The sequence below is a fragment of the Haliotis rubra genome, unplaced genomic scaffold (assembly GCF_003918875.1).
Source record: "Haliotis rubra isolate DU_JTF1 unplaced genomic scaffold, ASM391887v1 Scf1, whole genome shotgun sequence".
Taxonomy (NCBI): domain Eukaryota; kingdom Metazoa; phylum Mollusca; class Gastropoda; order Lepetellida; family Haliotidae; genus Haliotis; species Haliotis rubra.
Window position 1 is genome coordinate 4,499,009 of NW_025764891.1, and position 19,039 is coordinate 4,518,047.

At 37.0% G+C, this 19,039-nt stretch overlaps 2 protein-coding genes across 2 annotated transcripts in view; one reads left to right on the top strand and one right to left on the bottom strand.

The window, feature by feature from the left end:
- LOC124273221 (kinase D-interacting substrate of 220 kDa B-like) overlaps positions 1–8,271 on the bottom strand; it is a 45,157-nt gene extending 36,886 nt beyond the window's left edge. The window contains exons 1-5 of the mRNA XM_046708466.1: positions 8,205–8,271; positions 4,457–4,729; positions 3,887–3,985; positions 3,545–3,643; positions 688–786 (exon numbers count right to left, since the gene is read on the bottom strand). Coding sequence (XP_046564422.1) covers positions 688–786; positions 3,545–3,643; positions 3,887–3,985; positions 4,457–4,567 — 408 coding nt within the window. The 5' untranslated portion in view covers positions 4,568–4,729; positions 8,205–8,271. The remainder of the gene's footprint in view (positions 1–687; positions 787–3,544; positions 3,644–3,886; positions 3,986–4,456; positions 4,730–8,204) is intronic.
- A 59-nt stretch (positions 8,272–8,330) lies between these two features.
- LOC124273447 (protein POLR1D-like) lies at positions 8,331–12,787 on the top strand. The gene is made up of 3 exons (XM_046708749.1): positions 8,331–8,667; positions 10,445–10,519; positions 11,107–12,787. The coding sequence occupies exons 1-3, from the start codon at positions 8,645–8,647 to the stop codon at positions 11,492–11,494; spliced, it is 486 nt and encodes a 161-aa protein (XP_046564705.1). The 5' UTR covers positions 8,331–8,644; the 3' UTR covers positions 11,495–12,787.
- The last annotated feature ends 6,252 nt before the right edge of the window (positions 12,788–19,039 follow it).

A 19,039-nucleotide genomic window follows, 5' to 3' on the forward strand; every position in this document is an offset into this window, starting at 1 on the left:
TCAACTGACATAGTCTGGACATTGAATGTTTGGATTCAAGTGTCTCTTTTTGTTATTTTGGGCAGACTGTCACTGCTCTCTCCAAACCAAGTCTTGGCATACCTTTTGGAATTCAGTACGACAAACGTTTAAAAACATCTTACAATACAAATATACAGTGGATCATTCTGGCTTAAGGAAACTTTTATTGTTGTTCAATTTATGGATTTATTTGGATTTTTCCACTTAATAAAACAAAAAGTGAACCTGTTGATCATGTTGATCATGTTGATAACATTAGCAACACTCAGATGACACACAGTTAGCAGGATTACATACTGTAATCTTCTGTCGTCATCTACACTAACAAACATAGGGTACAACGGACCCATTTTCCCCTAGAATCCCACAAGGAAGGTAGTCGATATCATCAGTTGCCATGGAATATCAGTTTATTTGTTGTTTAACACCACTCCCAGCAATATCCCAGCTGTATGATGGTGGTTGTAAATAACAAAGACTGGACTACACAATCCAGTGATTGATATTATGAGCAACAGTCCAAGCTTCCAAGTTACAATAACATGCAATTAACTAAAAGACAAAGCCTGATCACCAATACATTTAATCACCCCTTACAATACATGTCAGTTGCTGAGATCAATTCTAACCGGGACGCTCCACTCGGCTATCCCATATAAGACTTACCTCTGCCTTCACATTAGCATTAGACCCCCTGTCTAGGAGTTCCTGTACCACCATGGAGTGTCCCTTGTAGCTGGCCCACATCAGGGCTGTCCACCCACACTGTAGTGAAAATAGCATGGTTAGTTATACCATGGGCATCGGGCTGTTATGGAATATATATTGCTGCAATGTACACACTAATCATGCTAAGAGCATCATTTTTCATCAAGTTCTATGCACCTGTGCAAACTCCACTAAGCATGTTACGAGCATCCTTTTTCATAATGTCTTAGGCAACTGTGCAAACTCACAATGTGTTAATTCAGATGTTGGTTAATAGCAGAATTTGTCATTATTAGTTTTAATATATATTTATAGATGTTTAATATGTTGAATTTTTCAAAACTGTCTCTACCATGGCATTTTAATTACATGCAATAACATGAGAGGTTAAATTGTTTTTAAAAATCTTAAACGAAAACAGAACCAAAGTAAAATATAAGTAACAATGTTCAAAATGTTTAATCTGATATGAAAGAGATACACCATTGTGGCACCATGAGATATCTTGAACACTGGATGTTTTGGTGTTTTTTTTACAATAATCAAAAGACACTAAAAATTGTTTAGAAAGGGTGAAAACAGACATAAAGATGGAGTGATGTGCTACAAGCAGGTACTGACCATGTCTCGGTGTTCTATGGAAGCCTTCTTCTCCAGGAGGACTATGACAATCTCCAGGTGGCCCTCCTTGGCAGAACACAGCAACGCACTCCAGTTATCCTGGGGAATTCACACATATACTGTCACTTCCTTAACATGGTAAACATATGCAGTCTACTGCATAGAATGTGGAGCAATATAGATTCCTTTTCTAGGTGACACATACCATGTAAAACACTTTAAAGAACACCCTAATTAAAAGACTGTGTGCAATGCCCACCAGCAGTTACGGATTAACTATCTTATTATAAATAGATAAGTAGTTCTTTAACTTCTTTCAAGTATAATATCATATATACTCACATTATCAACAGCATTAGGGTCTACTCCTGCATCCAGTAGTTCTCGCACAATGTGTAGTTCCCCCTTCTCACTAGCCAGCATCAGGTATGTCTGACCATTCTGGGAACAGGATCAAACAGAAATGTAGCGCAAACTCACTTCTCTTACGTTTTTGCAAACTTGTTAGTAAGAGCTGAAATATGTCAGAGCATCAGTTTCACTAAATGATGTTGATGTTTGTGTGCCTTGTTCAAGAAACTGATTTAAAAAGATCTAATCCCTACTGTTGATAAATATGAAGTTTATTTTTATAATATTATTCAAATAATACAACTACAACTTAAATAAAATTATTTTGAATGAAAATGCAAGCTTACATTTATAACGCCCAGATAAAAAACCAAACAAGCAAAAAACTAAGGCATTTTTTCCATTTGTGACATGTCATAACATGCCAGTGCCTTTTCTTTTATATTTTCACTTTTACGTAATCAGAAAATTATTATAAAAAGATTTCTTTAAATAATATGTATGGTTGCCTATTTCCCGATATCTGTGGCTTTCTCTCGGTAACATGACATAACAACGGAAAATACCTCCTTTTAAGCTTCAGATGAATAACATGGGAGGCTTAATCGTTTGATGCCGGGTATCGCTCTCAAAGCTCTGAACATCAACAACATCACTGAACCCCTTGCGAGAGTATTTTCACAGTTGTAAGAGCGATTTTATTGGATAAAATTGGTTTCCAATGATCTTTTCGCTACAGTCTTGCTATAAGGGTCGGATTGGTCAAAATCCACACGTGACCTAAGGCAGCCAATCATATTAATGGCAATGGATACCGCCCTTTCGTGAAACAAAAACTTTTCGATTTAGGACGAAAGTTTTGGGTAAAATAATACTATTCTGAACATATTAAGCAAGAAATCGCTACATATAATGTGAAATTATGGGACTTATTGGACGTATCGTGCTAGGTTATGACCTGTGACAAAAATGCTTCATGCATATATTTTCGCATCAAACATCGTGTCCGAGCGTGAAGATTGAGGCGGCGAGAGCAGAGATGTCACTTGTCAGTGATTTGACTTCCATTACATGATCGCACAAAAAGATGGAAAAAGTAATTTTATATGTATGTTTGACAACTTTTATGAATGCTGTTGTTGATTTTATTCATTAGTTTATTCTATTTATTTAATCATTTCCTCGAAACATCGTTACTTTGCTCTTTGAGAAATGTTATTGTAGACCCGCTCCCAAAGCATGTGTCCGAGAATCGTTGTTTTCAATTACATTGCGAAAAATAGTTTATAATTTTAATTCTGACGATAATATATGATCAATTGAAATTTAATAAGTGTTTCCAGACATTGTGAAATGTGATGGATTTAATATATGAATCATAAGTCAGGTAAGTTCCTAAAATTATGTCTCATTTTGACGTGACCACTGCCTGGCCGCTTAAGCGGCCTCCGGTGTCTGGGGACTCTTAACGTTGTGGCCGCTTAAGCGGCCTGCGGTGTTGAAAGGGTTAATTCAGATGTTGGTTAATAGCAGAATTTGTCATTATTAGTTTTAGTATATATTTATAGATGTTTAATATGTTGAAGTTTTCAAAACTGTCTCTACCATGGCATTTTAATTACATGCAATAACATGAGAGGTTAAATTGTTTTTAAAAATCTTAAATGAAAACAGAACCAAAGTAAAATATAAGTAACAAATTTGGAACAGTTTGGTGAATAATGTTCAAAATGTTTAATCTGATATGAAATAGATACACCATTGTCAAAAGACACTAAAAATTGTTTAGAAAGGATGAAAACAGACATAAAGATGGAGTGATGTGCTACAAGCAGGTACTGACCATGTCTCGGTGTTCTATGGAAGCCTTCTTCTCCAGAAGAACTATGACAATCTCCAGGTGCCCCTCTTTGGCAGCACACAGCAACGCACTCCAGTTGTCCTGGGGGATTCACACATATACTGTCACTTCCCTAACATGGTTTACATATGAAGTCTACTGCATAGAATGTGGAGCAATGTAGATTCCTTTTCTAGATGACACATACCATGTAAAACACTTTAAAGAACACCCTAATTAAAAGACTGTGTGCAATGCCCGCCAGCAGTTACGGATTAACTATATTATTATAAATAGATAAGTAGTTCTTTAACTTCTTTCAAGTATAATGTTATATATACTCACATTATCAACAGCATTAGGGTCTACTCCTGCATCCAGTAGTTCTCGCACAATGTGTAGTTCCCCCTTCTCACTAGCCAGCATCAGGTATGTCTGACCATTCTGGGAACAGGATCAAACAGAAATGTAGCGCAAACTCACTTCTCTTACGTTTTTGCAAACTTGTTAGTAAGAGCTGAAATATGTCAGAGCATCAGTTTCACTAAATGATGTTGATGTTTGTGGCCTTGTTCAAGAAAGTGATCTTAGCACAAAGATGATCATAACTCATACACTAAAAACTGGGCTTATGACAACAATCAACGGGCTAATATCTCTTTGATGAACGGGACCCTGGTGATACAGATATCCTCCATCATTCACTACAGGTTCACCAGGTGACACACGGTCCTGTGCATAGTACACAGACTAACATCATCACAATTAGAATGCACTTGAGTATAGTTTAAGAAATGGCCCCCTTTGTCAATTTTCTAAGGGCCTGAGACATGTATTACTATTAAAGCGAATATGGTAGCTGTAATGAAAGTAGGAATGCAATGTTCTCTGTGTGAAACATGCTGTGGACTATACCTCATCCCTCTCCTCCAGGTTGATGTTTCCACTCTCCAGCAGTCCGTGTACAGCAGACAGGTCCCCCTTCTCAATGTTGTCCCATAGCATCTGAGCCTTGAACTTGGCCATGGTGCACTCAGACTAGCCACTGTTACCACAGATGGATACTTTAACTAACAAATGGGCAGCAGTGGAGTCTGACTGAATCCTAAATGCCCTTTATCACACTGGTATTGTGGTAATATCCTTAATTTGTTATGATTGTCCAAGGTAGGAATATGTCAGCTGAGTCTGGAAGTAAGAGAAAAATAAGTTAGCTGCTTGTGAATGAGGACAGAATGATTGAGTGAATTTAGTTTTACGACGCTTTTAGCAATATTCCAGCATATATCATGGTGGGGGACACCAGAAATGGGCTTCACACATTTTACCCATGTGGGGAATTGAACCCAGGTCTTCGGCAAGATAAGCAAACGATTTAACCACTAGGCTACTCCAACCGCCCAAATGTGAAAAGTAGTGAGTTAAGTTTTATGCCACTTTAGCAATATTCCAGCAATATCACGGCGGGGACACCAGAAATGGGCTTCACACATTGTGCCCATGTGGAGAATCATACCCGAGTCTTTGCTGAGACAAGTGAACACTTTAACCACTAGGCTACCCCACTGGCCTGAATGTGAAAAGTAACCATAGGAACAAGTACATGATGAATATGATGACGATAACTGTTTAATTTCAGGAATGTCATGATTCATAATCATGACAACAGCAAATACCAAGTGAGTATTCCAACTATATGATGGCACCATTATTTCATGTCAGAATCATGCTATAACAAAAACCCTAATTATAACCTCTAACCTTAATGGTTAGTGAGTGAGTTGGGTGTTACATAGTTTTTAGCAATATTCAAGCTATATCACATCGGGAATAGACTTCATGCTGTACACACTATGTTGTCAACTGACACCAGACTTTCTACTCGTTGAGCCACTAGGCCATCCCACTGGCCAAGATAATCATTATTCATGGTTAACATAAACCATGTACCACACAAAAACTGTGGTCATGCAAACAATATTTGCAAAATGGCAACAACAACATTTTCAGTTGGAATTGTTTTTGCTATGAATTACAGGTAGATAAATATATAGAAACAGGCATCTAAATTATGTCCTACATCCTGCATTCAGGAGGGGTGGGGTAGCCTAGTGGTTAAAGCGTTTGCTCATCACGCCGAAGGCCCGGGTTCGATTCCCCACATGGGTACAATGTGTTAAGCCCATTTCTGGGGTCCCCTGTCTTGATATTGCTGGAATATTGCTAAAAGCAGCGTAAAACCAAACTCACTCACCCCTGCATACATGGGTGAATATTAGAAATATTACTACATTCATATAAAATCTACACTGAAAAAAACATCATAAATGTTTAGCTTAAATTCCAAATCCAAAAGATTACATTTCATTTCATGGTGGGATTCATCACCTTTTCGGCCATGCTGATTGACAATTCACTGGCTGATCTCAACAGTTTATACCAAGTGTCATGATGTACTGAAGTGTGTATAGTTAATAGAAGAATGGATTTAGATAATAGAATAGGATTAGATTAGCCATGATAGCATATTATCCATGATAACATGATACACTGAAACAACAATGGACTAGTACTGGTAGTATCACCAACAAAATAGGTTTAGACGTATTGTCCCAGGGTATTTCGTCAGGGTAAACAGTATAAACATTAGAGATAAAGTTAATCTTATTAGGTCAAACTACTACAAGTCTAGGGCATGTTGGAGGCCTGTGTAAACACAGTAAACATATGAGTGATAACAGACTTAATATTTGTAACGTCAGGTCACACATCTTCATTGCATGAGTATGAATGCCAGTATTTACTTCTGTGAAGTTCTCCACATGCTGAATCCAAACAGTCAAATTGTCACCTAGCAATGGGAAAATCCATGTTAAGGATGATGAACATGTTAAACTAAAGAGTTCATTACATTCTATGTGTCATCATGACCTTTGAGAGCTGTTCCTAAAACTACACAGGTACATTTACTTGACACACTTTGTGTCCACATCACCATGGTATAAGCACTGAGAGGTACAAAATGTCATACTTTGATTGACTATATGCAGAGATTTATTTGAACAAACTGATAAGGCCGATAATCGGCAACTATTTTTACAAAAGACAGAGCATGAATTTGAACTTGCATACTTAGGTTGTAGGAAACTGTTATTGAAATGAGTAAAACTTGGGAATGTTTGTCACAGACATTGTTTTGGAGGCAGCTACATGAGCACAATTGAAAATGAAGAGTTACATCCACTTACCAATGACTTATCTATCACACAGTATTCCTTCTTGGCATAATAATTGGTGAAACATATCACTTAAATAGTATTATTGTTATTAATATGTTTTCTGGAAATGTTAGGAAATGTACCACTTGGCATGGATATTTCAGTTTTGAAGTTTAACATAATTAATCCTAAAACAAGTACTAAGATAAGGGAACATATCATGATATCAAGTGTGGTCAAACAAAATAAGATAGAACAGTTTACAATATGATTATTATAAATAATTACGCAAGATTAGGTTTACAAATCCAAATTTTGGTGTGTGCCATGGCACTTTCAACGAATTCAAAATGCAAATGTCTAAACAATTGGGAATGCCACATTGATTATCTTTGCCACTGATCACAGTGTGTGCATGCCTGATGCATCATTAATTATCATCCTCATAAAGCAGCAGGTCAGGGGATGAATGATCAGCATCAGTAAAGTATCATCTAAAGAAAACTTGAGTTCCTTCAAATGACTGGTAACTTGTATGAAGCAATTTAGTAGGGATGTCACGATACATAAGTTTCATGAATCGATACGTATCACGATACCCATGTCACGATTCGATACGTATCACAATACCTATTTTTGCGGCATTACTGCATAAATTTAGTTACATTTTGAACATTAATATTTCATATTTTATAATTGTCCATGAAAAGATCAACATTTTTTCATTTATAACTTTCATAACATCAAAAACATGATACAATTGCAAAATGTAAACGATACATAAACATATTTAAACCGATACTTTCAAAACTAAACATCAATACAGTTTTGAATGTATTGATAATTGTATCATCTTAGAAAATGTATCAATGTATTGTGGCATCCTTACTGAATTTAGCATGTATAATGCTGCAAACTATTGGACTTGAATGTCTTTGTCCTTCAAATGTTATGCAATTAAAATAATTATAAACGATTTTTTGAGAATATCTTTGAAGATGTGTACAATACTGCAGCTCTACTGTCAACTGATCTAAACAAAGAAAAGTCAATGAAATTATTTGGCCAATTATTCTTTGACAGAAAACAAGTCCACTTCATCAAGCTTATCACATTTTCAGCATAATATTCTCCTCTGCATCAAATAATGTTTGATGTACTCATTTGGCATTGGTGAACAACTGAATCGCCTATAAATGGCCTAAATGGTGCGATGATTACTGCATATATCAGATAGTGACAGACATTATTACTGAGAGGATACGAGGATCAACAATCCCCTCATCTTATAACTTGCATTTATCATGATAAGTTTGAAAGTCATGCTGTCACATCCATACTTAGGAAAACAAAAACCACAACCATACAAAATATCAGAATAACAATTCGTCAAGAAAAACAGACATGTTCCACGGATCATAAAGTACACAATGATGAATCGTTACCATTTCTTCCAACGTTGTTTACCATCATCATCAGCGCTCAGCTGACATCTTCTCGTAATAGTGCGCGAGATTTAGCGAGAGGTTGTGAAGCCGGTGTAAAGGAAGGTTATACCCGTGAAATAAATTTCTGTTGTTTACTTCTATAATTACACGGTGCGGCAGTGAAATATATCGATCAATACTTTGTCGAGTATGTAGACTGTGAGATGGAAATGACCATACATATACCAGCGAAACGTAAATTTACGAATAGCTTGGTAAACTATTCACAAATATAACGGGTAACAAACCAAGTAATCACCGATGGCAGCGAGCAAGACCATTGACAAGCACTTGTTTACAGTTGTGTTCTTTTCGACCTTACTGTTGAATGCTTTTAGATTAAATAAATACGCACTGGAGCTGAGCTGACCTAGAAAGGTGTTTCATTGGCATGCAAAATGGATGACGAAGAATTGGAAAAGTATGATGATATTCAAAGTTTCATTATGCAAACCAGGTTTGATTTCAAGACTGAATTTCTGATCAGTGATGAGTGATTGTAAATCAATAATCATCATATTTTGTATTACCTGCTATGATCATAGTTTAGCTGTTTGTCTCAGTTGCAATACCGCATACCGCTGAAGTATATACATATGTGAGGTGCACTATTCGTTTTCCTTTTGGAGTGGTAGGTTTTTTTATGATTTTAATTTTATGTTGGCAGATTGCTTGGATTTATCTAAGTTTATACATGATACTGACGAAATTGATGTATGGTATATCAATATAACACCTGTATCCAGTATATGGTATATTTCATAAATCATTGAAGCTTCATATCAATCACATGAACATTTCAAATTCAATACCCTAGATCACTCTCACAGTTGTCAATGCACTCTAGCATGGAAACAAGAGAGCCAAGAATGGAATAAGGATGAATCTATTTGCATAAAACTTGTTTCAGTTCTGTTATCTCACAAACACATGTGAAAAAGGTCCTTAGCTAAATCTGCCCCCTAAATGTGATCTTGGCTTCGGTTTTATGACTCCAGAACTTCGATGCTAATGAGCCCAATCTGTCAGTGTGGTCAGTAGAGCTGACACCTCTTTCATGGAATATACACTGAGCAGATTAGAGTAAGTTCAGGGTTGATCGGCTATTGTTTGCATACAATGCTTCACAGTCCTGAAACAGGACTGTAAGCATGGTTAAGAATGGTGTTATTGTAATTTTTAAAAGAGTATTGCTGGGTGTGGGGCCGATTGCCAGACTAGGTTGATGCAGTTAGCTTGTACATGAAACTGAGAAAGACTATCTATTTACTCATGCTGAGTTACTTGTCAATGAATATGAAGAGAAAAATATATGAAATATTTATAATTATTATCATTAAAATTGTCATTTAGATGTTCCACAGGTTTTCATAAGCAATGATACAACCATGCAGGGGTGGAAATAACTTTAAAATTGCTAATGTACTCCGGTACAGTGGCACATGTAAAATCACTTGCCCTGATAATTTTTCCACTATACTGGCCGATTTCCTTGTTGATTTTTTAAATAAACAACATAATTAGCATTGGAAAGTCAACTGGACACCGGTACAGCGTGACATACAAATTTGCTTGCCCGACAGAAACAAACACTGGACTGGGGCGTCGGGCAATGGGTTATTTCCACCCCTGCCATGTTGAATTACATACCTTGGCCTGGTTCCACAAACATAGAGTCTGAAGGCCTGGATCTGAACAACTGTGACTCCCATACTTCAACACATATTTACTATAGTCATAGTGTAAAGGCATTTTTGTAAATGTTGTAGGAACCTTTTAGGGAACATTATGTACATTTTATATTGAAAACAGATTCACACACTAGTATTTAATGCCTACATTAAACAGCCAAATAAGGTAGAACCAGCATCCCCTTGCATTGATATTTTGTTGCACTGCGAGAAAGACAATAGTAAGTCATAGTGTTTCAATAATATTCTTGTGTGTAGATTTTGTGCTTTGGGCCTGTTATTTTTCAATCTATATTTCTTTCAATGTTGTTATAATTGGGTGGTAAATGAAACATTAAAGGTCCTGAAGGGTAGGCTTAGGATTAGATAACTTACAACAAACATACCACTGCATCTTCATGTTAATCCTGCCTGAGGCCAATTTTGGTGAGATGGTAACACTTAACCGTCATGCTTATACCTAATTATTTGTGACATTACAAGTAGCATTATTTAATTCTCCCTCAGGCTGGCCATGGAGGAAATCCTGAAGGAGACCAAGCGTGGCGCGGAACGAGCAAAAGAACATGGTGCTCTTGGATGGTGAGGCTATTCGTTAATCACCATTGTTGGAAAATACCTGTGATGATCCGGGTTAGAATTGATCTCCAGCAACCTTATGGTTGACGTAAGAGGCGACTAACGAGATCAGGTGGTCAGACTCACTTACTTGGTTGACACATGTCATCGGTTCCCAATTGCTCAGATCGATGCTCATGCTGTTGATCACTGGATTGTCTGGTCCAGACTCAATTATTTACAGACCGACGCCATATAGCTGGAATATTGCTGAGTGCGGCATAAAACTAGGATTGGGTGGTCAGACCAGTTGACTTGGTGGAAACATGTCATGGTATCGATGCTCATGATGTTGATCACTGGATTGTCTGGTCCAGACTTGATTATTTACAAATCACTGCCATAAAACTGGATTATTGCTGAGTGTGGCATTAAAATTAAATAACAAACAAATTGTTGGAAAGGGAAGAACCTGTGACCATATTAGTTCTATTTTGTCACAATTTAAGTCCAAAGAAAAGACCTTTTTTAAACTTCAAACTTTAGGATAACCCAAACAGTATTATTTCACTCTCTGAAAGCTCTGAAAGAGAAGTCTTTATACTTTGCAGGCAAAAGTGTCCGCTGCCTGCAACAAATAAAAGGTTCCTGAAAAATATGCTTGTTGGAACTCTTCGTAACCTTGATGACCGAAAGCGGAGACACAATGACTATGATCATGAATATGACAAACAGAGAGATCAATGGAAGGCAAGACGTAGAGATTCTGATTACGACTATGATCGTGAGGAAAGATCTGTGAGAAACCACAGAGACACTTCGGAATATCGCCGCAAGAAAAACCGACATCGCTCACATGGTGGCGAAACCAAAGAACACAAGAAGAATAAACATCATGGTAAACACAAGAAAGATGGAAGTAAAAAGGATAAACACAGAAGCAAGAAAAAGTCATCGAAAAAACATAAGAAAAAAGATGTAGATAAAGCAAAGTCTTGATTTGTAATATTTATGCATTCAGTTTTTAGTAGGATTTTTATCAATTTTGTTAACAAGCTATATTTTCTGTTTTATATTTGTGTTCCAACAATGTGTCAAACTGTAGATTCATTCAATTCAAATGAACGCTCATGTGTGTTGAAAACATGAAGAGATGGACCTACTTACGCCAGACGAGAAAGTACGGCTTATTAACATAATTATACGGACATTATTTTCTAACTGAAAAATCAAGTTTGAAAATATTACTGTGGCAATAACTGATTGCATACTCATTTAAGAAATGGCATAGATATATTTTGTTCATGAAAGGTTGAAGGATAAAATGGGGCTGTCACAGAAAATATGACCTTGACCAGGGGAAGGTCAGGACATATAGATGTTTGGTCAAAGTCATCATAAAATGGACACTTTATATTAAAGTGAGTCTTGAATCTAGTGCATCAAATACCTGTGACCAATCCACCTCTTTAGTTAATGTCAGTTAGGTCCGTTATTCATAGCTTTGAGTCCTCTCATTTGAATGCTAGTGAAAATCTAGAGGGATTTGTTGTTTTGTTCCAAAATTTATTTACTTTACTTTAACTGCTTATCCAAAATGAGCTCCAAACTAGTTGGACTTATTCAAAATTGTCTCCTGCATATGTGTAGGGTTTACTTACGGTGGTGTAGCCTAGTGGTTAAATTGTTCGCTCATCACGCCAAAGACTCGGGTTCAATTCCCCAAATGGGTACAACGTGTGAATCCCATTTCTGGTGTCCCCGCCTTGATATTGTTTGAATATTTCTAAAAGTGGAGTAAAACTAAACTCATTCGCTGTAGGACTTACTTTTTACCTGAGAGCAGTTTGCCCAATTTCTCGTGGCTTTTTTCAATTACCAGTATGCAATGTGAACAGGTGTCAGTGTCATCAATATGATCAATATTGACTGATAATGAAGTACTTAAGACAACTTAAGTGTTATGAGCACACATCTACATTGAGGCAACAGTTTCATATGAGATATAGAGATTATCAGCCTAGTGTGTTTCATTATCATTTTTAATGTCACATTTTAGGAATACGGATTGTATTTTCCTTAGGGCTGACTGTCAATCTACTTAATATCAATCATTTTTGATAACTAGAGACAAGAAGTAACTTTGAGAGAAAATGGCAAAAAGGTCCAAAAGAAATCAGGACATTTCACATCACCGGTGAATGGGGACATGCTTTATGCAGAGGTCACAAACAAAAGACAGCAATATGAACATAGTTTAGAAGCAACCCATGAATAAAAATGTGACTTTGTGTACTGTGTATGTATTTTAAAATACAATAGTGTACTTTAGATATTATCGATGATTTTCATATCAGTATTTGGTGATAGTTCTTCCCTTTGACAATATTTCTGATTAGCGGTCATTGAATAACAAGTCCCAGCTCGGTGACTTCATTTGCATATTTATTACATGATGGTACCAAGTCTCTGAGGCTGGTTTATTGCATCGATAATCCCGTCCTTTACACAGGAGAATATCTCTTTTTAAAAGAGACTAAACAAGCGCTAAGTGTTTGAGGATTTCAAGGCTGGAAGATACATAGAAAGTAGTTGTCGGTATGAAGTTTGAAAAGTTGATCATTTTCATTTTTTTTATCAAGTAGAGTATTCCTGCATTTGCCTTTATTTAACTTAAAGTCACTACTATGGTTTAATAATTATTGTTTTTCAATTATACATTGACATTGTTTTGTAGAAACTTTAGATTTTAGGATGAGAGATAATGAGAGATGGTTTTTGATTGGACAGAGCTGAAGATTGCCTTCAGCATGCATTGGGGTAGCCAAGTGGTGAAGACATTTGCTTGTCATCCGTAAAACTGAGGTTTCATTTCCCACTTGGGTACAATGCAAGCAACCCATTTCTGGTGTCGCCTGAGATAATATTGCCATAATATATCTAACAGTGGCATGAAACAATAAACACTCACTCACTCTGAGTGCAGTAGAGTGTTACTATGAAGGTCCACACACACTACAATGGAATCTTGTCCTTTTTGCCACAAGAGCCAAACTGATATCTTACAAATCCACCCATTAATTGAAAATCTAGTCACTAACCCATTATATAAAGTGTAATCCCAAATCTAACATTTGTTACATTTGAGGTGAGGTGAGGTGAAATTGGGTTTAACGTCGTGCTTGAGAATATTTCGCTCATATGACGACGTGCATGTGTATGTATGTGTATGTGCGGCTGCTTGTAATAGCCCAGACTGAAGCTGGTTTTATAGTGCTAGCTCACTGAGATACCATGCCGCAGTGAAGCATGAATACCCCACTCAGACACAGTATACTGACTCCGAGCCGACCAGTCCTTGTTGTACCCATTAATGCCGAGCGCCAGGCAGGGACCAACAAGTACCATATTTTAACGTCTTTTGGTATGCTGCTCTCCAGGCAGACGCTCTAACCACTACACCACGGAGGCGGTCTGTTACATTTGACCACTTTCTAAGTGGCATTGTGTGTTCATAGCTAGGCCATGGGAGCGTGCCAATTTACACTTATCAGAGGGGTACACAAAGTCTGTGGTCTGGACTACCAGTTGTCAGACTTCCGTTTTTGTGGAAGTTGCGGTGGCTGAGCGGGTTAGGTGGTTGACTTTTGTGTGTTGGTGGTTAGGTGCCTGACTCTGAGGGTATGGGTTCGAATCCTGGATGGGACTCAACCCAACAAAAGTACTAAAATCTGTACTTTACCGAGAAAGTGTAATCCCAAATATAACATTTGTTACATTTGACCACTTTCTAAATGGCATTGTGTATTCATAACCCATGACCCAGACCCATCATCTTAGTCTGTGTATATCAGCCACACTTTCATGAACCCACCTGACTTGGGTTTTGTCAACTGTCATTTACAAATCAATATTGAGATACTGATGGTGAACCGATCAAGGAATGGGACGTTTGAGGCATAATGGGAACTGATTGCACAACTTGGTCATCAACTGTTACATGATGGTAACTGACTTGCATTCACCTCCCACCTTTACAAATTTGCTTTTGACTGTAATTTCATAATATGGATGATATTTTTTTAAAAGGACATGCCTTTGTTGTGGAAGAAAACAGTTCATCATTCTACTTTTCCCTTAAGAGAAAAAATTGTATGTCTTGAAGTGCTTCTGTCTCAAACAAAACTCCCAGGCTCAGCCCGATAATTCCGTTGTTGGAAATCTTTATTAAGACGAGGCATGAGTGGCTCCATGGGTTAAGGCATTGCTGTTTGCTGTGGGGAGTTGTGTCCCTTGGACACACGAGAAGCCAACTGTGGGTTCTAGTCCCATCTTGATTATGTTTCCCAGCACCATACCCATGTTCATGGGTTTCACCAAAGTGGTGAATGTCTGAGACCTGCATAACTTCAGGCTTCCCTCCCACATCAAGTTGACACACTGCTGGCAAACAAGGATAAGTTTGACCATCACAGAGAACACGTTTACGAGAAGTAGGCAGTGCACGGCAGTGAGTAAACCCATTTGGTTTGTGAAAGGTAGAGCAGATGTAGGCTAATGCATGTGCATTGCATGACGATGAAATTGATTCTGCGCGTAGCTGCACACGCCTTGCTCATAAGACTCACGTCGGTGTAGCAAGTCGTACTACACTACCAGTGGGCAGCACTCATACATGCTAATACGGGTCAATTGTCAAGTCGGTTCTCAACTTAACCTTGTTTGCCAGTACATTATTACTGATGTCCGTCTTTATCATGTTTGTCAGGTTGAATGAAGGAGGAAGTTTGGACTTGCAGGCTTTAAGTGTTCACGTGTCTGCGATTAAGGAAGTGCATTTCTACTTCGCAAAAACATACTAATGGCATTCCATTTACAATAAGTAAAGCACAAAGAAAATACTCCCAACAATGCAGGCAACTCAGGGCTCATATTTGCAGAGTGGTGTCCCTTAGCTATGCTAGGATCAGGATCATGTGCTGGTCATGTGTTAAAAGTCTTGAATTTGCCTTGATTACTTTACTTAGTCTATCAGCAGGTGGTTTCTTGTGATATAACTGAAATAGTACTGTTTTTAAACTCATCTAGCTACTCACTCACTCTCTCACTCACTCACTCACTCACTTTCTCAGCACTTGTGGTGCTTAATACATTGACTAACATAACTGTGAAGCATATGTCATTGTCCCACCTTGCTCAATACATGACACATCATTTCAGACTCTTAAGTGTAGCAGTTCACTGTGCAGAGTTATTTCCCTTAGATGTTCAAGAACATGGGGTTTGGGGCTGTGACTTGTGCCACATTAAACTATACTACTCAAAAGATGTTAAGGACACCAGAACTTTTCATGAGCCATGACATAAATACCAGTGCTATGAAAATATTTGTTGAACTGTAACGTCTTTTGAGTAGTATATAACGTAAACTCTTTTAAAATCTGGAACAAGTTTTTAAATAAACAAATATGTATTGTGATGGTATTTCAGACAGGATAGTGTTTAAAATAGCTTTGTTCTGATCTGTGTAATCAGGAAGTAATAGGTTTGGCTTAACATGCAACAAATGTGTTTTGATAGTGTAAAACATTGTAAAACATTGTCTTGTCTAATAACAAGGTAATTTTGTTCAGCTATAGAGCCAAAGTCTAATGCCCAGTATGAACTCTGAATCTGAAATTTAAATTGTGTAATTTTCAAAACAAAATTCTGTGTACTGTCACAGTGGAAAATCCATCAAATTATGTAATGTTGTGTAATTGTAACGCATGATTCTGTCAATCGGAATATGAAGTTTGTTCTCACTTAGCATCCAATTGACACACCCCTGCCAAAGCTGGGTATGCAAAAGTAATCATGTGCAGTCTGATTTGTAAGCATTGCATCATATATTCATGTTACTTAGTGAGGAAAAAACTTTCGTCACATCTGATTTTTTTCAGCTGAGTCAGGAAAATCTGAGTCAAGTATAGATTCCATGGTGATTAGCTTACGGGGATTGCTCCATGTTGTAAGCAACACTCATTCAGTCAAGGGAGAACAGGATGTTGAGCCTAGTCCATGATAGCTGCCTTGTACTCTTCAGGTACATTGGTTGTTGCAAGGAACAGGGAATGAAGAATATGAAACTATGCAAGGTCTCACATTCATTTTCAGAGTTGGCTCCAGCACATATGATAACTCAAAATTTTAATTATTGAATTTAATTATATTGCAATATGTTATTCCCCTCACTTTGTGTTATAAATGCAAAATTTTAAAATTATGCTTATCATAATGCCTGTGATTAAAGGGAGGCAACTTTTGGTCACCAACCACATAAAATGACCAGTTACAATAATGTTCTAACACTTCCGCACAAAGGAAACTGAACGCACAATGGCTATGTAAATGGATCCTTAAATGCACAATGGCTTAATAGGCACACAGTGGTTATCAGCAGTGCTGAACATAAAATGGAGCTCTGATCTTTTTGGGAACAGATAATCCTCTGAGCAAAGCTTTGCTTAGTTTCAATTTCTTCCCTCAAAGTTTCTTTGTTGTTTAAATATTTAAAACTGTTATATTCCCTTTTGGGTATAGAGTACGGAGCGTTGAATGTTGTTGCTGGAGTTGTTGATGTTACCCTGGTTACCGTTCTTCATATTTCTCCTGTTACTACAGTTACCCGGTGATTGTACTACCGGTGATAGCGACACGCTGGGTTATAAAGTCTGCTATACTCATAGTCATCTTTAAAGGGATAATTGAATATTCATAAACAAATACATTTGTTAATGTCAATCTTTGAAGAGATTCATAATGAGTATATACATATATACTCTATATCCATCTGATAAAAGAAACGTGGATCTGAATGACATTATGTTCCGCGGATCTGCGGATTAGAACACTGGGGGCATTCTTGTGAATCGCCTAAACTTGCGGCCCCCAAGCCCCCGGCTCATTTTCCTCTTCTTTCACTCATACCCATTATCATCCCTGAAGAAATAATTGAGAATATATGCATATATTTACCAAAATGGCCCTCATGAGAGGATTAGTTAAGTATATGTTCATATATTATGATCCTTTATAAAGGGTTAATTAAGTATGTATGTATATTCATGACCCTCTTAAGATGGTTGATTGAGCAGACATATGCAAAACCGTCTTTATGGATATAGTTATTTATCCATATATATGGTTGTCTTCGGGTTTTATTGTTATATATGTCTTCGTAATTTTGTAGATTTGTTATACTCCTGGTGTTTAAAGGGACCCTCTCATAGTTCCCTAATCCTTGATGTATTATCTCACTGTTGTACATTTGGGACTGTATGCATGCTGTCATTGCTGTTAAAGGGGTATTCACGGATGCACTATAGTAAAAGGAGCACCTACATATCTTCAATATGTCCCACCTGTGTGGCTCATGTATGTCTGACCAGAAAAGTAGCACTTGGTTAAATGTCCATGTATCATTGTGCATGTTGTACAAGAGCATAAGAATGTACTGGTACTTGAATATTCATTGGAAAAGTGTTTTCATTTGATAACTTGAAACAGCCCTTTCTTATTTGATGTATGTGTGTATACTATCATTAAAGGGGCATTTTGTTAAGATTCTTTCTGTATGTGAGATAACTGTCAACATGGTGTCTATGTCCTTTTGAACCTTTGCCAAATTTGAATGTTATCGGAACATTGTGAATTTGTTGCTTATGAATGTAATTGTCGTCAGAAGTGAATCTGGTTTCTTTTCCATGCTTTTCTCCAGTTCTTATCTTACACAAACCCAAAATATATCATTGGAATGGTCCAAATGGTTGATGTGTTTAGGCATATGCAAATCTGTTAACAAACACATGATTTCAGGAGGTGTAGGTAAATCCTGTAATATGTGGTGAGCCCAAGTCTACAATGATGACAAGCGAAAATTTACATTAATGAACAAACCTATGGATATCAACTTCGTTTATTTCATGAGTGTGACGTTTCGATACAGATTCTTGGATACCCATTGAGCAAGACAATGGTACAAGAATCTGTATCAAAACGTCGCACTCACGAAATAAAAGAAGTTGTTATCCATAAGTTTGTTCAATATTGTATGTCCTAACTTTTAAATGTCACTAGTTAAAATGGACATTACTGCATATGTAGTATATTCTGCGAAGGAAATCGGCATTATCGAAAGAACATTGCCATGACCATCACTAACTTACACAAATGTGTATGAAAACAGGATAAAGTATTGATAACTTCACAGATCTGTTTAATTGGCTGGTACTGCAGATCGTTTAAGAGCTTCATCAGGCCAGATACCAAATGGACAAAGTCATTTTTGACGTAATCACACTCCATGGGGGCAAGTTAAACTTTTGAATATTTGGATATATGAATCATATATAAATCTCCTTTGCTTTGGACAATAGTTGTTTATTCATATAAAGTATATGAAATCGAAGTATAAAATTGTCTCTCCACATCACTGAAGTAATCCGAGCTTTCTTGTTCTATTATATTCACATTGAATAATAATTGTATTCATCTTTAAAATGA